Source organism: Tachypleus tridentatus, chromosome 4 (genome assembly GCF_004210375.1).
Source record: "Tachypleus tridentatus isolate NWPU-2018 chromosome 4, ASM421037v1, whole genome shotgun sequence".
NCBI classification, from domain to species: Eukaryota; Metazoa; Arthropoda; class Merostomata; order Xiphosura; family Limulidae; genus Tachypleus; species Tachypleus tridentatus.
The window spans coordinates 88,296,249-88,318,920 of NC_134828.1; the positions used below are offsets into that span (position 1 = coordinate 88,296,249).

The window sequence follows — 22,672 nt, forward strand, 5'->3', positions numbered from 1 at the left end:
AAATATTATTTAACCCATAAAACAGTTGAAAACGATTCTAGTAAAGTTTAGCAAGAAAGTGAACTACTAAGAGTTATTCTGGACCAGTTTTGTGCCCAGAGCAGAAAGCATTAACTTGTAACATTTTGTTAGAAATTTAGAATTGGGACTTGTTCATGTTGCATGTACTTATTCAGAAACAAAAATTCTTTTTTGTTTTACATAAGTCCCAGAAGAAATAGATCCGCCAGTGTATTATCACATGGAGTCATCATCTCATGCATCTGTAGTCCCAGCTCCTGAGCTGGCAAGTTCCAAGACAGTTGAGTTTGGTCTTGAGGCTTGTGGAAAGTTCACCAGAACTAACTCCTCATTGCTCATTGAGGCTTCATCATACACAGATGATCAAGAAATATACTTTTAGAAAATTAATGTTTGATTAGCACATCTTGTTCTATAGTAAAATTGGTATGAAATTTAGTAAACCTTGAAACACTTCTGCTTAATATGGAGTAAAAAATGAGCTTGTTTTACATTCAGAGAGCATGATTTAACTTAATAAAGTTTTAACCTTCAGTCAAACCAAAGATACGGGCCTTTACGAAATACACTATTTGTGAAATTATCATTTCATTTACATAAACTGCTTTCAACTGATATTGTTAATATTTTGAGGTTTCTCTCTGTAAATAAGACATTTATTTCCTTCTTCTGAAACACAAAGGCATCTGAATATGGGTCTTTATTTTATTTATACTGTATGTGTGAGTAAAACACTTAGTCTTTTGATGTATATGCATAACATTTCTTACTACTAAAATATCACTTAGCTTAAAGAAAGTTGGCTGCTACTTATTAGATTAACAAAGTGAGATTTAAGTGTAAATTTGCAGTTTACTATTATACATTTAGAATGGTTAAAAAAAACATTCCCTTAAAGTCTTAAAGCAAGGGTTGTTAGCAATTTTACTATCTACACAAATAGATATTACATTCCATCAACATTAGGACTTATAGAGATCAAGGTATTCCATTGCTTTTTAGAAAAATGCTCACAAATGAAAAAAAAAAGGTGAGAATTCCTTGTGTATTTTTACAGTGTTGTTTGACACATAATGTACATACAAGAAAGAGTATTATTTATAAAGTAGGAATGCTTTCAAGTATCATTATTATAATAATAATTAACAAAACATTACACAAACTATTGTAGACGAGATCTTATTACTGCATTTCATGCAGGTGTTTTCAGTTGTTCATGTATATTAGAAAACCTTATTTGCAATAATATAAGATATGACCTGGTTTTAAATAAGGTGTTTGTATTTCAGTTTTGCTGTGTTTAATAAAATTTTTGTCGTTTCATGTCAGTCTTAACAATTACATGTAAATAACATTGTTCTATAGACTGTCCAAACATTTTGTTTTAATGACAACCAAGGAAAAGGGGTAGAAAAAGAAAATATTTTTGAAATGTTTGTTTGATTAGGTTTGTGTGTAACATTATTTTTAAAGGTAATATGTGCAGTTTTCCTTCTTGTGTTTGGTATACACTTACCATGAAGAAATTTGCTCTTGCTTTTTATTTTAAACCAAAAATAAGTTTAAATTATTTGTAAAATAAACAAAATTTGGACAGATGTATAAGTAGAACCTTGGTAAAGTTCTGAAATAGATTTACTAATGAGTTTTTACTAGGTATTATAGTTAATGTACAGAATGACGTATTTGCATCATTACTTATTGAGCTGCATAGTTTGGGTGAGACCTGAAATAGTAGCTAGTAGAGAGATTGATCAAGTATTAAACCATGGTTGTGAGAAGCAAGTGTTTTCAATGTTGTTAGTAAGAATGTTAGGTAATATGTATGTACATATACTAATAATACATGTTATCTAGTACTTACAAATTTAAATTGATTCCAAGTTCTGGGTATAAGCAAGTGTTAGTGTGTTAACTGTGCCTTCAGTCCATTACATATCATAGCTTCATTTAATAATGTTATTATTAGGTACTTGTAAGTAAATTGGTATAGTGCACCTTTTCCTTTTCAATAATTTAATATGCTATACTAGAACCTCTTGCTAAAATAATTTATTAAAGTCTGGTTTAAAAAGTAACTAAAATTACAAAATGCATTACAATAACTGCTTCAAGTTTTTCAAACTTATATTGTGCTTTATAATTATTAACATTGTTTAAAGATTCTAGTTTTAAGAACCAAAAATATCTTTTTCCTTAAAAGTTGATAAAATTTATTTATTAGTTTGTATGATAACATAAATTATTGTTATTTGATAAAATGTTTATATAAGTAATTTCCAGTATTATGTTCTTTTTTTAATAGACAGTATATGATTATCTTTGATGTCAAGGTGGTACAAAAGATTGGTAGATGGCTTTTAGTAATTTTTACTATATTTTACCATAGTTGTAGGTGTTTGAAATGAAGACCATATTAAATACTTACATCCATCAATGAAGTAGGATAAACAGGAAAAGGTCAACTCAAAAGGGAGATTTCCTAGAATAATTACTTTTTTTGTAATCTTTGTTTTAAAAATTAACTGGATATTTTAATCACATTTAAAAGAGTAGATATTTTTATAAGTTTCCTTTAGATCTGCTATTTAGAAATACATTTATACAAATGTATGGTAAGATACTCTATCTTAATTCATATTCTCCTATAAAGAGAAAGCTGTTCCAGTGTTTATCTGTCATTTATGAAATGGTATCTGAAATGACCTCCAATTCCACGTATTATTACTTAGTAACTTTCAGTTGGACATGCTGTAGCTCAAAATTGCAGGTTAAGTTGAATTACAGAAAGTAAAAATAATAATGAAAATGATTTTAGTTACATTTAATACACCCTTTTTATGTTAAAAATTACACACTGAAATGATATTATGAAAATATATTGAACAATATTATTTCATAAAATGTTAAGAAATGAAAACCTCTTGTGAGTCTAGTACATTCTGAGGAAACAAGCAGTATTGCTCACAAAAATCTGAAATACCAGATTGTGCAAATATATTTGTTAACATTAGACTAGTATCACTATTTTCTAAAATTTTATGGAGAAAAATTTTGTTTTGCTTACATTTAATCAGTGAGTTTTTTCAGATTTTAAACTGGAACTGGTATAAGACTAATAAATATAGTTCTTGTATACATAAAATTTAGCAATTAAAGCCATGAGAAAAGCCTACTGAAATGGTTGAACACTTCAATGTTTTATTGATGTTTGCTGTTATTACTTGAGGCTTACACTATGTAATGGACAGTGATTCCAAAAGAAGCAAGAAATTACAAGGATCATCCAAAAACACTTTCCATTTTTTTATTGATGCTAAGTAGTGTTAACAAAAATATGAAAAGTATGAATGGTAAATGTACACCAAATTTTTAAATATTATTTTGAAATAATTACTAACTTAAAGTAAAGTATTTAAAATAGAAAAATTATTTTACAGTGTATAGATTTCATTGATTCTGAAATCTGTGTATTGGACATCCCAAAATACTACACTGTTGATCACCACACATCTGAGTGAAATTAAAGTGCATTATTTTTTTCAGTTCAGTTTCATTCTAATATTTTATGTGACAAAATTCCATAGTTTTAATATTAAATTGCTATTTTTATTGTTTTATGTATGATTTTTTTCAAAAAATTTAAATGGAAATTTGTTTACATTGTAGGAACAGAACATTTCATAAAAAAAACAACAAAAAACTATATATTTGATTTAATTTACCAGAAATTTATATGTTTATTTCTAAATAATAAAATGTAAATTAATTTTTTGTATAGATAGATGCAGAATAATTGTATTATTTATTAAAGTCTCAGATGTACAGTCCACTTTATTTTGCATGGTAGTGTAAGTCTTATGTTTCATGCTTTAAAGTTATATTTTAATCAGCTGGAAAAAATGTATATGGTAATATTTAGGCCAGAAAAAGAAACACATGTGAATGCTTTAATGTGAGACCACTTGCTCTTTATTTTTATATTTACATGATAGGTTGCTATAAAATTAATACACTTTGTTATGTACCCTTAATATAATTTCTGAGAAAAAGGGAAAGAAAAGGCAACATTTAACAATTTTGCAAATCACAAAGAATTAAATTACAGCATCATATAATTCAAGGTTATTCTGTTTTAAAAGATTTATTTAGAAAAGAGAATCTTGAATTATTTTAACCTTATGCTTATTCTAAAAATATGGTTGAAAACATTTGAATTAGCGAGGTGCTGCATGTCTTGAACATATATATAAATGCATTTGATTTGTAAGATGATGATTTACAGAATTCAAAAGTATTTTTAATATTTAACTTCACAAAACCATGCAATAAACATTTGCATTACATCTCTTTCTTGATACACGAGTTTTTGTGAAGTTGAAAATAAAAACTAATAGATATTTGATTTCTACAAGAAAGAAATATAAATGTAATAGGTTAAATATATAAATATTTACAGGTATGTGTTCTGTTAAATTTAAGTCAGAACACAGCTGCACTTATATTAAATGTAGCCGTATTTTCCTCATGTTTTGTACCGTTGGGATAAGTTATAAGGTTATATACAAATGGTTTTTGCTTATATTATTATATGTGCTTCCCTTTTAAGTATAATGCCAATATTACAATTTTTGGAATTGTAATTGCATAAAAAAAGCCCTTCAAAGCACCAGGCATTTTATAGCTAGAATAAAAATTTTAGTTATTATTGAAACAAAAACTAATCTATTTAATTAACTTTACTTTTCTGCTTCCATTTTTTTTTCTTTTGAACGAAAACACTTTTTATACCTTATAATGTTTCAGTAATCAGATATTACAGGCATCGTTTTTGTGTAATATAAAATCACTTCAGTGTTGAATGCAAGTGTCTTAAAAATAAAAGGGTTTTACTAGTCAAAGAATGATGTTTACGTTTATTAGTTTGTTTTTCTTCAAATTGGATCCTTTTCTAGCACAAAAAGCAGCTAATTGCACAAGACAAATTTTGCACCTTATAATTAAATGTTCTGTATGTTAACATTTTTTTTACAGCAGCTGCTATCACCACTACTTGAAAAGTACATAACTCATAGATATCTAGATTCGTGACAGTTGCAAAAACACTGGTTTTACACACACTGAATTTAAATATCAGTTAAATGTTTGTTTTTATATCTAGAAACATTTAACTATACTCATAGAAGATTATATTAATAATCAGTTACAAAATATATACGAGGTATTAATTTAGCCCTTTTCTGTTTACTGAACATCAACTGGTCAGCCACAAATATTTTTTGCACAGAAGACGAGAGTTCCACATCTGGCTATAAGTTCCTCTTTTTACTATATTTTTTTCCAGTAATTTTTATTTCAAGAATTAATTTATCTTGTAAACATGGCAACCAGAACACTTTTTCCATTCATAGATGTATCTATTCAGAACAATACAAACGTAAGTTGTACTCTATTGTCATTTATTAATAATAATAATAAACAGAAGAATTGTCCTGTTTCTTAGTAAGCTGTCAACTAGCTGCTTAAGTGCTTTTTCATGCATTTTTTCTTCAAGTACTTTCACTTTAAAGACCAGAAAAATTCCAAAAAATGACCACCAATTCTTCTTTACACGGCCCGTCATGGCTAGGTGAGTTAAGGTGTTTGACGGGTAATCTAAAGGTCGCGGGTTCGAATCCCCGTCGCGCCAAACTTGCTCGCCCTTTCAGCCGTGGGGGCGTTATAATGTTACAGTCAATCCCACTATTCGTTGGTAAAAGAGTAGCCCAAGAGTTGGTGGTGAGTGGTGATGACTAGCTGTCTTCCTTCCAGTCTTACACTGCTAAATTAGGGACAGCTGGTGCAGATAGCCCTTGTGTAGCATGGTGCAAAATTCAAAAATAAAACAAACAAAAACAATCTTTACACATTAGGTAAGCATGTTCCTGCCAACATTACATCCCAGGTCCAAGTTACAGATAAGCCAAACTCTCACAGCTGATCAACATGACCACTTTTCCCATGTGAAAAAACAAAAGATGCCACATCACTCTAGGTGAATGATACAGGTAGCAAAATGAACTTAAAGGCCTTCTTAGCCAACCTGTTATGTGGAAACTGTACAAATACATTTTCAGAAATAGTGTTTATTAATATAAGGATCTAAAAACAAACTAGTTGATACTCAGACTGAGTTCATGAGAAACAAAGAGAAAATGAACACAAATTTACAAATGCAATTTTTATTCAAATAAACGCAGGAGAAAAAATACTTCAAAACAAAAAATCTTGCAGACATTAACTTGTTAACTTAAGACTTACGCCAAGCGAAAAACACTACCACTGTGACTGGTCATTTCCTGTGAAACCTGACGTCGTTACCCCAAAAGATCACTTAAGAGGAGAGATAAAGAAGAAACTGATCTGGCCAAGATATTCCCAGTACTTCTTACTACTTTCAACAATCTTGTGATTTTATTAGAAGCTTAAAACCCACCACCAAATTGAAAGAAGACTTAATCCTGGTAGTTTTTCTCTCTCTCTCTTTTTTTTTTTTTCAATAACTCTCACCTGCAAGTTTCTTCTTCTTATAATCTCTATGAAATTAAGAACCACAGATAAATTGCTTTTCCGTATTAAAACGTACTAACCTGTTCAGTATTTTTGTAAGCAATGTAGATCTTTCTATTACTACTAAGAAAGTTGTTATGCTCTGAAAAAAATTATCAACTCAAACTCATGCGATCTACAATACCATATCTTTGAAAACCAGAAAGATTGCCCTGTTTGATAGTAAGCTGTCAGTTAGCTGATCAAGTGCTTCTTGGTGGTTGTTTCTTCGAATACTTCTATTTCAAAGCCAAAGAAATCATTCCTGAAAACGATTACCAAATGTTCAAGAACCATATTCATCTTTCCATACGAGGTTAGCATACCCTCGCTAAGATTACACCTCAAGTCCAGATTGCAAATAAACCAAACTCTCACAACCAATCAATAAACTCGAACTACAGCTTAATAAAGAAAATGTGTTTTAAATCTCACAAAAACGTTCTTGCATCAGCTGAAAGCAAGTAGAGTTACCCAGTGAACTTGTGAACTTTTGCTAACTACCATGCACTTAGTTAATCCCTCTAGTGTTTTCAGCTCCACATTATTGAGATATTTCGTTCATGTGTTTTAACTAATGAGATGTTTCTTCAATTTAAAATTTCATTCTGGAAGTGTTCTGATAGAATTTTCAGTCCTAGGCCAGTAAAAGTGTTGTTTTTGTTTTCTTGGTGTATTCCTCTTTTTCTCTACAGTAAATTTTGGCATTGGATCTATTAGTGTCAGATCCACTGTTTTCTCAGGACAGCTGATACGGGTATTAAAACTTTAGCCCGGTGGTTAAGGCACTCGACTCGTAATCCGATGGTCGTGGGCTCGAATCCTCGTCACATCAAACATGCTCACCCTTTTAGCCGTGGGGGCGTTATAATGTACGGTCAATCCCACTATTCGTTGGTAAAAGAGTAGCCCAAGAGTTGGCGGTGGGTGGTCATGACTGGCTGCCTTTCCTCTAATCTTACACTGCTAAATTAGGGACGACTAGCGCAGATAGCCCTTGTGTAACTTTGCGCGAAATGTAGAACAAACCATTGAACTTATTACCTAAAATACTACTTGACTAAGTAACATTTAGTAATTAGACATTCATACATAAAAACATCTACAACGTATAAAGTGGACAATTTCTGATTGATATTAAATATTATGATCCCACTACAAAAACAAAAATAGATCGAATGCTTTACAGAAGTTAATAAATCTGACGTCACTCGTGACGATATGTGACTCGACTTTTTTATATTTTTAATGACAAGAAGGTTGTTTTACTTACATCTCGCCTTAAGGAACAAACCTTTGTAATCTTCTTGGAACTGTAATTGTTTGTGTTACAAAGAAACCAAGGTATGTTTGGAAATATTAGACTTTACTTTCTGGCTTTAAAAATGCATTTGCTTTCATTGACTAAGTAAACTACTGCAGGATTATAAAATTCGCGAATGATTGTTGTTCAGGATGTTTGGAAACAGTTTAATCAGTTACACATTTTTCTTAATAGAAAATCAAACGTAGCCAATAAGTCAAAATCATAAAACGTACTGGAATTATCAACGATGGAAGATTTGAGCAGTTAAACCATCCGCATAAAGAAAATATTAAACTGTCATTCTGAAAATATTTTGGGTTGAATATCTGCACGACAAAGAGTATGACCAGAAAACGAATAACGAAACTCACCCCAAACATCGTCTCCCATCGCATTACTTTTTAACCGTACCTGTTGTCCTAGTGTTCAAAAGTTTTTTTTGTTTTTTTTCTTCACAAAACCTTGAGTAAGTTTGATTTGTTTTGAATTTCTCTAGATACAAGTCTATTCGTGGCGGAATTGTGCAGAAGAATAATTTAATAGGTACTAAATGTGACGTTAGTAGCGTTACGGCTTAACTCTGCAGTAACACACCAATGCATTAGTACATGAAAGTTATTCTTATGTAGCGTGGTTAACTCTCTGCATGTGTCACCTGGTGGGACGGCGATAAAGCTATGGATTAACAACGTTCAAGTGCGAACTTGAGCGTTGTTAATCCGCGATTCGATTGTCCTCGGTGGGAAAGAAAGATAGCCAATGCGGCTTTGCTATAAAAAACAAAACAAAAACAAACACACACCATCTACATGCATGTAAAATTACTAAAAAATAAAACAGCATGATATTCTATAAATTATTTCTAAAAACCTTTGTTTTTCACATTCCTCCTTTCTTTGAAGTTAAGCACAAAGCGATGCAATAAGCTCTCTGTGCTTTGCCCACCATGGATGTCGACAACCCGATCTCTAGCGGAGTAGGTTTGCAGACATGCCATTGTGACACTGGTGGTAAGGGGCGTTTTTCATATAAGAATGCCAAATGAATGAATTAAGTAAATAAAATATTTTACCTTTAGTGTCAAAAATTTGACAGAGTTTTTTGAAGCTTCTCTTGGTTTGGTTTGTTTTGAATTTCGTGCAAAACTACACGAGGGCTATCTGCGCTGAAGCTTCTCTTGGTTGTTCTTGTTTGTTTGTTGTCGTCACAGATAAGACAATGCTTATGCTCCAAAGAGTTTGTTTGATGTTAAATACAAAGCTACACAATGGGGCTATCTGTGCTCTGCCCACCAAGGGTATCGAAACCTGATGGCTAGTGTTGTAAGTCTGCAGACATACCGCTGTGTCATTAGGGGGCGTTCCATAAAGAGGAATATTATAAGGTTAACGTGTAAAAAAAGTATAAACTACAGCTGAAAATTCAGAACATAATATTTTTTTCTGTAACAAAGATTTTATTTATTCAGGTACTTTCTAGTAATAACTGAAAAGTCTCAAGTAGAATATGTGGTGAAGACGCTTAGAAGTTTTATTTGCTTATTTGTTTCTTTGAGAACAAAGCCACATTAGGATATTTGCCGTTCCACAGCAGGGAATCAAATCATGTATTTTAAGGTGTAAGTCTTTTAACTTACCGCTGTCCCACTGGAAGATCACTTAGAAACATACAAATTGAAAGAATTTCAATTAAACGAAAACAACAACAACATTAGAATATTTAAACGGAATGATATACATATACATCATACATTACGTGAAGCTTTTTATCATTTAAAAATATAAAAAAAGTATTATACTTATGAAAACAGAAATGACAGTATACATAAACATGAAAACATCAAGGTACACTTTGATGTATTATACTGGCCAGTGAATATTTCAGTTTGAATGTATTAAAAGTTTAGGCCTGGTATGGCCTAGCGCGTTAAGACGTGCGCTTTGTAATCTGAGGGTCGCGGGTTCGCGCCCGAGTCGCGCCAAACATGCTCGCCCTTTCAACCGTGGGGGCTTTATATGACGGTCAATCCCACTATTCGTTGGTAAAAGAGTAGCCCAAGAGTTGGCGGTGGGTGGTGATGACTAGCTGGCTTCCCTCTATCCTTCACTGCTAAATTAGGGACGGCTAGCATAGATAGCCCTCGAGTTTCTTTGTGCGAAATCCCAAAACAAACAATTAAAAGTTTAAAAACTATTAATCGATTTTATATTTTAAGAACTTATGAAAACCTAAACGTGGTTCCACAAACTCGTCATTTTTTCCCAAATAAAGTGCTTTAGTTTTGTTAATTAAATGCAAATTTATCCAGTGAGCTATCTATGTTATGCCCACCACGGATAACGAAGCCCTATTATCAGCGTTATAAATTTACAGGTTTATCGCTGTGCCACTAGGAACACAAACAGTCGCAAACCAAAGAAAAAAGTGTTAGAAAAACAACAATAAATTTACTTAATAGGATAAGCAGGGTCGTACGATGTTCAGTGGTTAGCGTGGCAGAATACAGGAGTGAAATTCCATGGTTTGCGTCACATTACAGCCAAAAAATTGCGCTTGATGCTTTGGAGTCGTGGGGTGGGTTACACAAGTGGGGATCAAACCCCACTCTCATGTCTAACAAGAATAGCCCAAGAGTTGCCTTCCTTTTGGCCCATCATTTTAAAATTAGGGTTGCTGTGATGCTTTGTGCAAAATCCAGCTATCAGCGGTGTGAGTAACATTAATCACAATGTCTGAGTTTACGGTCTGTTTGCATAGTAACATTTCCGATGTTAAACTGAACCAATTGCCCACATTGTCACCACAACTGGTTATATGTTTTTGTGCGTTTTCTTATAACAAAGCCACATCGGGTTATCCGCTGTGTTTACCGAAAGGGATCGAATCCTTGATTTTAGCGTTGTAAATCTGAAGACTTATCGCTGCCCCACCGGAGAACAAGAATTGGTTATGCAATTTGTATTTATGATTCTTTTGAATAATATGACGTTAGGTGTTATTATATGCCTCCTATGAACCAGGATCAATCCGTTAAGGTCTATAATTTAAAAATAATAATTTAATGTGTATATAAGTGTGTATGTGTGAATGACATAAAAACCTATATTTATAACCAACGTGACACATACATGTATTTATTTATATTTTTATGTTTTGATAGAAATATATTAAACATAGAACTTTGTAAAAAAAGATAAAAGATTTTTTTTTAATTTCGCACAAAGCTACTCGAGGGCTATCTGTGCTAGCCGTCCCTAATTTAGCAGTGTAAGACTAAAGGGAAGGCAGCTAGTTATCACCACTCACCGCCAACTCTTCGGCTACTTTTTTACCAACGAATAGTGAGATTGACCGTCACATTATAAAGCCCCCACGGCTGAAAGGGCGAGCATGTTTGGCGCGACGGGGATACGAACCCGCGACCCTCAGATTACAAGTCGCACGCCTTAACACGCTTGGCCATGCCGAGCCAGTATCACTTGTAAAAATATAAGATACCTATTTTGGTTCCAATAATATTGCGGTTTGATGAGTGACTCAGTTTGGTTTTCTTAATTTCGGGCACAGCTACATAAGGGCCATCTGCCCTAGCCGTCCCTAATTTAGTAGTGTAAGACTAGAGGGAAGGCAGCTACTCATTACCACCCACCGTCAACTCTTGGGCTACTCTTTCACCAATGAATATGGGATTGACCGTCACATTATAAAAACGTATACTGTTATGTTATCGCCTATTATATCTTACAAATGGACTGGGACGCCTGTGTCACCTAAATCCACTTAATATGCTAGTAGCATTTCTGGTCATGGAGTCTCTGTTTATGATAGCGTTTGCATAAGGCCGGTTTTGTTTAATGGTCAACGTGTAAAAATATTGATTAGACAATTGATTGATTTATGTGTCCCGCTTTCTCAGTAAACAGAAGACAGTGTTATTGCTAGAAGTAAAGAGCTTTTTCAGATTGGTTTGGTTGTTTGGTATGGCGCAAAGCAACAGTTTGTCGAGTACTCCTTAAGAACTTGTTTCAGAATCATCGGATCGTGAACGTCGTTTTGATTTGAAGCGTTTAACCTTAAACCTTCAGTGTGATTCTATAATTCAACCCCTCTCACTGCGCATGTGCCATCTACATCATTTATGATTATTTCAGCAAAAATTCAAGGAGGAAGTATTCTCAAGGCATCAACCGACCTACCATTGAAAAAGATCACTGTCCACATTAATAAAAATCTTAAAATTAATTGTGATCTGTAATGATTTAGTTAAAATTGATAAAAGCTACAGTTCACAAGTTTTATCTATTTCACAGAAGTAGTTGCTACTTTAGTAAATAATTATACATATGTATATATGATCTCAACCACTACAACTATATTTGTTGTATTCTAGCCGGCCTAAGAATCCATGCTATTGGTCAAACGGTTTCGTAACACTTTTATCATATGAAAGTAAAATTATTCATATTGATCAGTTAATAACTACAGCCAAAGGTGAATAGCCACATTCCTTGACTGATGCTCTACTGTTAAAATTACACAAACACGTATGAAAGAAACATTTTGAAAATCGATCATGAACTTGAAACATTGATAATAGTAATAAAGAAAAAGGCAACAAATATTAAATTTGCGTCTGTATATCACATAATGTGAAAACTAATGGTCTTGTGACACTATTATTGTGTATCTCACCCAACTCCTCCATCAAAACGAGTCAAAAAGCAAACGATACATGGAACTCCGACAGACTTGAAAATATTTATTACCAAAAGAGAGAGAGTCAAACAACTGATTTCAACTAAACAGATATAAGAAAGTTAAGACTGCATATTCATTCGGATGCATGAACTTACTCTAAAAAGAATCTCCTTAACTTAAATCCCTACAAAATCCCAGTTGTCTGCTTCAGGAAAGTATAATGAAAAGATAAATATAATTAAAACAGCATAGGAGACGAAAATATGAAAATTAAATAACAGGTTGAATAATCGTCACTTTCTGATATATATTTATAAAAACTTGATAATTGTTCAACCTATAATTTAAGTTTGCTTCAGTGAAGTAGACTGATACCAACAAGACACCCCCCATCTCTCTTTGTATGAAAGTCTGCTGCAGATAGGAGATCTGTATTAGAATTCCCTTAAATCCTAACACATCTGAAGTTACCCGCTTCATATAACATATACAGACAAGTGACCATTTGGTCATTCAAGACTGTCTTTCCATACCCAATCTTGATAAAGTAAAAATGTAAACCAATATCTGTTATTGAGAAATCAACGACCTCCCTCATTATCTACTGTACAATGTTAGCCTCGACTGTGGTCGATGATAACTCGTTTCATAAAGAAAAACAAATGTTTTAATTAGGCCCTTGCTTGTTTCTTCCAAATTTAAACTTTTGTCGTCTTGGACAATTATTTTCAGAATATAACACAAATAAATTGGAACTCTTATTCTGTTAATCCTCCAAATAATCTTGTAAAAATCAATACGTTCACATTTACCCTTTGTTTTTTTTTAAATTTAAGAAGAAACAAATTATGACATGTTAACCTATTTTTAAGATAATTCTTCTATCCCTGGAATAAGCTTAGTAATAATCTTGCTAGCACTTTTTAGTCAATCAATATCTTTTCTTAGACAAGGAGACTACAACTGCGCATAGTATTCCAAAAGAGATCTAACTGGAAATTTGTAAATAGAAATAATCACCTCCTTTAACATGTAATCAATACAACTATAAATATAACCTAAAACTCTTTATTATTAGTTTCAGAATTGTGCTTCAAAGGCTTTAGAGACTTATCCACTACTATTTCAAGATCCCGTTCTTCAGTCTCATTATTGAGTACTAAACATGTGTTCGAAATTATGATGACCCCAAATTATTACCTTGAACTTACTATAATTAAAGGTCATTTCCCAAACTGTTCAACTTACAGTTGATTTACATCACTCTATAATACCTCAATATTCTCGTTAACAGTTAGAAATATTCTGGAGTATAATGTCATGAGCAAACTTTATTAATTTATAAATTATGCCTCTGTCGATATCATGAACGGTAGTAAGAAAAAACTAAGGCAGGAATATTGCTAGAGTGTGTGTTTATATATAGCAAAGCCACATCGGGATATCTGCTGAGTCCACTGACGGGAAAAACATTGCCAATATCTTCTTTTGTAGAAACAGAAGAGAGAATTTTGAAGCTCAGTCTTCTCACTATTTTCAACCATAGTTTTGCATTCAACATTTGTTGAGGAACCAAACCAGAGGCGTTCGACTCATAATCTGAGGGTCACGAGTTCGAATCCCCGTCGCATCAAACATGCTTGCCCTTTCAGCCGTTGGGGCGTTATAATGCAGGGGTAGAAATATTCTAACTTTTCAGCAGGACATATGTCCTTCTGGATAGTGAAACTTGCCGGACATTTGAAATTTTAGCAGGACACCTCAAAATTGTCACCGGACATTACTGAAAACAAGAAATCAAGTACAGACAATTATTATATAAAACAGAATCATTTTATTTATGGCACTGAAACATTATTTCAAAGCACGTGGCAACTAGCCTTGTATTCATGAAAAATGACACATCAATCAAACTCGTAGATTTAGTCATCCAGCACTAAGACACCAGCTGATGTAGACTCAGTATCACTATTGTCTCTATGTGAGTTCCATGTGGACTCACAAATCGTCTGGTTTTTTTACTGTCCTTCCACTAGAATTCTATAGACTTGTATAGTAATTCTGTGCTTGCATGATCACAGGTCTTATTCTTAGCTAATTATATTGTCATCAAGACATTAAGAGAATCATTTATTAGTTTGGACCGCCAGTCATCCTTAATAACTGCCATCTGGGAAAATCCACGTTCTGGTTCAGCAGATGACACGGAAATCACCTGCATGAGGCATACCAAGGCCAACACTGTTGATCCAGGGAAAGATTTGCCGTCCTCAACAGTAATTTGACTTAACATGTGGGCCCACAATCCACTTGCACGACTAGCCAGGGACTCATCTGATTTGGCAAGTCTTGTGGCTTTGAGCAGTGTCTCGTGTAAGTCAGCTTGGCAAATATCAGCTGTAATGTTGAAACCCTTAGCTTCTATCAGAGCACCAAAGTGGTTCAATAGTATCTGGAGTCCATTATGGCCATAAGATGACAATGCTTCCTTGCTTTTAGGGCAATTGCTTTGTTCAAAAATTTGAAAGGCATCAATAAAATCATTATCAAATTCGTCAAATCTCTCATTCAGATATGTGACAATTTTACCAATGAAGATGGCAGTTTCTTCAGCCACGGATTGAGCAACTGTCTCTTTTGTGGCACTTTTTGGGCCTCTGGCCCTTGTCTGACCGCTAATAGCAATCACTTTTCCTCTAAGTAACCACTTGCCAGTTTGTTCACATGTTGTTAGCTCTTTAACAATTTTATGGGATCTCTCAACATGATTTAGATTGCCCAGCTTCTCTTTGTAAACAGCGAGTTTGTCAGAAACAATGTCCACAGTAGTAGAATTGTCTTGCATTTTGAGACTAAGAGATGTCAAAACAGGCAGAAGTGTCAAGAGTATGTCCATGTACAGGATGAATTTAAGGCTTGTCAAAGTACTGTATAATTCTGCAGCTTTCTGTTCACGTTCCCCTTTGTCATGCACCGTGTTCCTGCCCTTTTGTTGGCTTTACCAGCTTCTTTGAGGCCAGCCCAGTTCTGTGGCGAATTGTCATAAAACTTCCATAGGTTTTCTAAAAAGGTCTGGATACTATCAAGGTAAGGGATGTCCTTGATGGTCTTCTTAATTGCAAGCTCCAATCTGTGACTAACACAGTGGATCCCTATCAAATAAGGTTTTTGAGCCTTCAATCTGTTGACAAGTCATTTATTTGTGCCAAAATTGACAGCTGCCCCATCAGCTGTCAGGCATACAACTGATTCAAGCCAGTTGGGAAACTTGCCATATATGGACAATGCTGCAAGTACAAAAATTAGTACCCAATATTAGTTACTTTTTGTAAAAAAAAAATATGTAAATTTGTACTTTGGAAAATTCAATTGCTCCATTATCTATTACGCTAGTTGTGCTAGGTTAAGCTCCAATTCTGTCAGTGGTAAATACATGGTTCTTCCTGGTTTAAATCAATTGAAAAATGCTTGAGTTTTCACTGATGTATATTAATAATGGAATAACTATGTAAACCTGAATTAAAACACAAATGTACATGAAATATTGCCCATTTTAATTTTTCTTAATTAGGAATTCAGGATAAATCCAGAAAATTCTCATCCCAGGTAATTAAAAACCTTTACCTGAAAAAGTGCCTGTAGCAAATGTTCAGAATCAGCCTTCTCAACTGACTGCAGACACAGGAAGTGGCTTACTAGGTAACAGTCACTGTCCAAGGATCTTACATAGACTATCTCCTGCTCAATGTCGGCAGTGTCTGTTGAGCCATCAGTCATAATGCCAAAGAATAATGAGGTGTGCAGACGAGATCCGACATTAATTCTAATTGTTTCTGCAATATACTTCGTAAAAATAACTGCTTGTTTATCATTGGCATAATATTCTGTTACGTTCGTACCAAAGTTGTGCTCCTGCAGCAACAGAAGCTCTTGAAAATCGCTGAATGGTTTGGCATTCAAAGCCATATAAGGGCAGTCCTGAACAGCACAAGCAAACGATCTTTCTCAGTCTGGTTAACTTTGCTCAATTCTTTCATCATGGGAGTTAAATCAGGTGTTTCTTTTGCTGTATTAGTTTGACAACTTAGACTGTGGGCGCGACTGTTTCTATGCTCCTTAACAGCACTTGCTCTCAGGTTGGAAGATCTTGTTATGAAGGTGTTCTTCTGCCTTCCACTACTTTGGTCATATTCTTGACAAATTGAGCAAAACATCAGTCCGGTAGCGTTATTATACTCCAGCCATGGTCGGCCTCTATTCCATTCATCCTGGAAACGAAAAGTAGGCTTAGCACCAGTACCAGCAGTAACAGTTTTCGCTTTAACACTTGGGCTTGGGTCAACAAGCTTGGGTTTTTTCACTCGGGGTTCTATAGTATTGTCTTCTGATTCATTAGTCTTGCTCGTGAAGCCAAACTGAAATAGATCGTGAGACTTTCCCGTTTTATTTTTACTATCAACGCCACGGTCAGATCGTCGTGAATGTTTGGCAGTCACGTGACTATCCTGGACGGCACGAATAACGCGACTTAAAGAACGCATTTTGTGAGCGTTTAGGACGGTTTTTTAAAATTTGCTTTTTTTTGTCTTAAATTAAATCTTAAATTTTGCAAGCTATTTTCCACTCATTATAGAATATACTTTTAAGTAAAATCTTTGGACTGTGCATACAAAACTTTTGCCTCACTTATTTTTGAGGGGATGATGTATTTGTGTCCGATATGTTAGGAATATGACCACCGGTCACGATGTCCGGTGATAGATGGGAAAGTGCCGGTAAAACTTGATATTTTAACGAACATGTCCGGCTTTAAATAGAAAATTTTGAACCCTGTAATATGACGGTCAATCCCACTATTCTTTGGTAAAAGAGTAGCCCAAGAGTTGGCGGTGGGTGGTGATGACTAGCTGCCTTCCCTCTAGTCTTACACTGCTAAATTAGGTACAGCTAGAGCAGATAGTCCTTGAGTAGCTTTGCGCGAAATTAAAAAAAAAACAAAAACCAAACCAAACCCCCTTTTAACATTTTGCTTGTCTCTAACGTTCTTTAAAAAAAAAAAAAAGTGCCATATTTAACATCACCAATCAATTGTCAATTATCTTTCATAACCACATCCTTAGCTTTCCTATATTTGTGTAACTCTTCTAACCTATATGTTAATTTAAACTAAAATTTATGAGATTTCTATATGATTTTTAAGAAATATACAAGTCTACTAGTTTGATATTGACATTAAATGAGATATTGAAACATGTTATCAGAAATAAAGAAGAGAAATATCTTTAAATATGCATATATATATATATATTTATCTTGCTAATACATCAGATTCTTCTCTGTGGAAACTGATGCAAGTACAACAGATAACAAAGTTATTTAATTTTCTGGCGGATTCGAGAATGAAGACGAAGTTTCGCGAGGTAATAAGTATTATACAATCGGTATAAACTATATGTAGGGATAACCAACGTACTCAATAGGTATAATATGATTATGCTCGCTAAAAAAAATAAACAACGACAAATGATTGCTGCTCACTTTCATTTGTTTATCTACTCAAGAATCCCCAAAACAAAGCAAGAAACCATCGCTTAAGTACAAAACCAGAAAGTGACCAATCCATCAAATTGTTTATTTTTTCTTTTGTTTCATTGGAGATAACTCTATAACTACTTTACTAATAACGTTAGTTTAAATCTAAACGCATTTTATGTGTTTCTTGGCAATGTCTCATGTCATTTTTTAGACGTGATAACCAGTAGTAATTTAAACAAATCACAATTCTAGAGTAAACGATATTACCAGTATCCATTGAAATCATTTTTTTTTTTTTTCCATAAATATGGTGTTCCTTTTGAAAAACTTAAGTACAAAGTGAAACAGGATGTTCAAGCCAATAATAGCTGCACATTAGAGAGCTGTAACAAGTAGAATACTCAATGCTTTGTACACTGTACAATCAGTGCTTTTACGGAGTCAACCCCTATTTTATGTTTGAAGTGAAGGAGTAAAAAACAAACAAAACAGTAATAAACATAATATTAAATTTTATTTCACACATTCATAGAATACGTTAACTTTCAGTTAAGGGGAAACGTCACAAGAAAAGTAATAAAAAGAATGCAAACGAGTACATAGGGAAGGTATAACTAGACATAGATCATTCCTACATGACTTTAAATACTATCCTGATATCTCTTCTTCATTGATTAATCGTCATGAGCAGTTACTGTCGTTTTTGGGTAAGTTGAATAGATGCAGCTGTTATGGACTTATTTCATTTCACCTTCAGGTCAAATTCTGGCCATTTAACTAGATCTCTAAAATCAAAATCATATTTGGTTTCCTTTTCTGCGTGAATTTACTTTTTGGAATTGTCTTTATTACAAGAAGCTTAGTTTCTTCATTTTATTGCAGGAAGTTTAAGCACTAGTATTTGTTTGTTTGTTGAAATTTGCTCGAAACTGTTTGAAGACTATCTGTGATAACGTCTTTAATTTTGAAGTGATAAATTAAAAGGAAATCAGTTAGTGAATACAATTCAACGTCAATCCATGGGTTCCTTTTTTATGTAATAATGGAATTTAGTCGTCATTCTTATAATATACTTCTGACTCCATAATGTAGAGCAGGGCTATTTTTTCTGTGAGTAAAAAGTTTGTTTGTTTGTTTGGGAATTTCGCACAAAGCTACTCGAGGGCTATCTGTGCTAGCCGTCCCTAATTTAGCAGTGTAAGACTAGAGGGAAGGCAGCTAGTCATCACCACCCACCGCCAACTCTTGGGCTACTCTTTTACCAACGAATAGTGGGATTGACCGTCACATTATACACCCCCACGGCTGGGAGGGCGAGCATGTTTAGCGCGACGCGGGCGCGAACCCGCGACCCTCGGATTACGAGTCGCACGCCTTACGCGCTAGGCCATGCCGGGCCTGTGAGTAAAAGAAACGATCTATAGGGCATGCTAACCAATTGGCTACGCTTGACCCATAACACTTGTAAGCTTTTTCACGAACTTTAGCAGCAATAGTCAAAACTCATTTTCTGATTGGCAAAATTTCACTTTCTTGTTATCGATTGTGCTTCAAAATCCTGAAAATAGTATCTTTTTGCTTTAATAAATGTAGATGTTTCATCTCTTTACATTTTTAAATATTATACAGAGACAGTATCTTTCATCACTCATGAATTTCAATTTAATAATTTTTTGAATTACAACAATTTTAATTGGTGGTTTTTATTTGTCTCTCTCTTTTGCAAACTTAACAAATTTTACGATAATATTTTTATTCTCTGCAATTCCTCAACGGAAGACTTGTAGTTGCCATAAAAAACGCTAGTTACTCATTTTCAGAATACATTTTTCTTCTGTAAATTTCCCGAATAAGAAAACGAGAAAATGTTGATGTATATAAAATTAAAGTGAATGCATTGATTTACTTCTTGACTGCTAAGTTGTTGTAGATATGCTGAGTCAGAAGAAACAAAACAAAAAAAAGCTATATTATAAAAAACAATGACTTTCCATTTTGTCGCCTTATACAGTTGTTTACGTCGGCTATCCAATAACTCCACCTCTGATACAAAGCACCTTTAGTGAAAAATTATATTCTGGAATCACACAAAGTGACTTCATTATCAGACACTAGTGTTTGGACCCTAAACTACCTTTATCATATACCACTAGTATAAAATAGCCCGTGCTCCACTGTAAGGTTAAAAGACACTTACTGATTCACAGAGACCTATTGTACCGATCAATCTTCTCAGTTGTTCCTAATTACTTTTATAGTTAACTTGCACCCTTGTGCAAATTAATTGAAACAAATGGTCATTTTACACTATTTTCAGCATGGCGGTCGGTGTAGGCTCGCTGGACCCGCTGATTTCCTTTAATAGTCGTTTCTCCACACAGACGGCGTCATTAGCTGTGTTTTGCAGTACGGTCGATCTATTTTTGGGATATATGACGAAATTTTGAGGAATATTACGTCATTCAAAATTGCGTTAGAAGAACAATGAATAAAAAACGGCATCAATGGGATCTGAAATACAAGAACTGACGCAAGAACAATAGAGGAAGGTGTTATTCAGAGACGAGACTCATTTCTTCGTACAAGGTCAAAGAAGTCTGCATGTTCGCAGATCTTCAGGTGAGAAACTTCGAAAATCTCACATCAATCAGTTCGTAAAACATCCCTTGAAGAAGATTTTTGGGGCTTTTTTCAGCTACTATGGCGTCGGAGGTTTACATATCGTAGAAGGTATGATGCGAGGACCACAGTACATCGAAGTTTTGCAGAGAAGAGTCGTTCCAGAATTGAAAAAGAGATTTCTAGATGGATCTGGTATTTTTCAGCAAGATCTGGTTCCGTGCTACACATCTAAAGTTGTGAATAATTTTATGACTGCAACGCAAATAAAGGTGCTGGACTGGCCTGGAAACTCTCCGGACTTAAATCCTATTAAAAATCATTGGGCGATTTATAAAGAAAGACTTCGTGGAAAAGACTGTACTACGAAAGATAAGCTAATTGAGGCCATAATTGAGGTTTGGTACTGCGATCCAAAAATTAGTAAAGATTGCAGTCAACTCGTGGACTCGATGCCAAAGCGGATTAGTGATCTTATGAAAAATAAAGGCGGTCATATCATGTATTAATTTGTGAGTAATTTTTGAATTTTCAGAAATAAAACGCAACAAATTGGCAAAATCGTAATTTTCCGTCTTGTTTCAAATAATTTGCACAAGGGTGTAAGTGTGAACACAATTTCAAATATAGAGCCTTTGCGTTGAACTTCCTGGAGAACAGAAAGGGTGGTCATTATACCTCCAAAACGTGAAACATTCATAACATGAGCTGTTAATAAGAATTCTTCATCTAAACAATCTGCTGTAGTTTGACCAGATCCTTCAGTATGTCTAGTGAGCTTTCCTAGATGTATAAAATAAAGATATTATACACAGCGGTGGCCATATTTAGTTGTGGTCCTTGACTATAATAAATTTTGAGCCCTCTTCTCGACAGAAATGTGTTATGGTTGTATAGTAAAATATTGGTATCTGTCTTGTCATATACCTGCTGAATAAACTAAAAATAAAAATACTGAAACGTATTTAAAGAAAATAAAGAATAAAGTCACGTAGCTTACTAATCCCACAAAAATTGGTTATAGATCCAAGACAAAGCATGTGTATAGGATAAATGGCAAAACAATATTCGCCACTTTCTGACATCATAGTCTTTTTGAAACTTGGCTGTTCTGAGTTTGCCATTGTTTGTTAGCAGGTCTTTAAAATTTAATTAGATTAGGGCTACCATTGGTTATATTTTCACATATAAAGACTTAAAACAACTGTAGTAAAACGAAAAGTCACTACGATGTAGTAGTAAGACATATGATAAGTTTTAATTCGATGATAGCTAGAGAGCACATGGCGTTAAAGTAATTCTACAATGTTCTAGACAAGTGGTTCCCAACCAGGAGTGCTCGCACCCCTTGGTGGTGCGAGATAACACTTGTTTTGGCCACCTTCACCTTTATTCTTAAATAAATAATTACTATGAGGGGTGTGAGAACATATTAAAATTTTTTAGGGGTGCGGGGCATAAAAAAGGTTGGGAACCACTGTTGTAGACGAAGTCACGGAAAACTAATAAGTTAGATGAACATCTAGAAATTTGAAATAGGATATAACTACTAGTGGGTCATTCAGTTAGTATGCTAGCAGTGGATCAGTGAATAATTTGGTCAGTGTTAGTTGCTGCATATTTTCAGCTTTTCGATCGATTATCTGTAAAATTACACAAGTAAATATTTACATGTCAGTCTTAATACCATTAGCATAGTATTTCCACTTGAGTATCATTAGTACATTAGACCTATAAGTTAGAATAGTGTACAGTGTAGAAAGTAAGACAAGCTGGACGTGGCCAGATGGTTAAGGCACTCGAGTGCTAATTGAAGGGTCGCGAGTTCCAATCTCAGCCTCACCAAACACGCTCGCTCTTATCGCCGTTGATAAAAGAGTAGTCCAAGAATTGGCGGTGATAACT

At 34.0% G+C, this 22,672-nt stretch overlaps 2 protein-coding genes across 4 annotated transcripts in view; one reads left to right on the forward strand and one right to left on the reverse strand.

The window, feature by feature from the left end:
* Window positions 1-4,902, forward strand: part of LOC143249647 (PAS domain-containing serine/threonine-protein kinase-like) — a 93,005-nt gene extending 88,103 nt beyond the window's left edge. For all 3 annotated transcript variants that reach the window (XM_076499894.1, XM_076499895.1, XM_076499893.1), the window contains exon 18: window positions 207-4,902. In XM_076499894.1, the coding sequence (XP_076356009.1) occupies window positions 207-403 (197 nt within the window). In that variant the 3' untranslated portion in view covers window positions 404-4,902. The remainder of the gene's footprint in view (window positions 1-206) is intronic.
* Window positions 4,903-10,105: 5,203 nt separating this feature from the next.
* Window positions 10,106-17,088, reverse strand: LOC143249648 (uncharacterized). The gene is made up of 2 exons (XM_076499896.1): window positions 16,238-17,088; window positions 10,106-15,900 (listed from the first exon to the last, which is right to left on the reverse strand). The coding sequence occupies exon 2, from the start codon at window positions 15,507-15,509 to the stop codon at window positions 14,712-14,714; it is 798 nt and encodes a 265-aa protein (XP_076356011.1). The 5' UTR covers window positions 15,510-15,900; window positions 16,238-17,088; the 3' UTR covers window positions 10,106-14,711.
* Window positions 17,089-22,672: the final 5,584 nt, after the last annotated feature.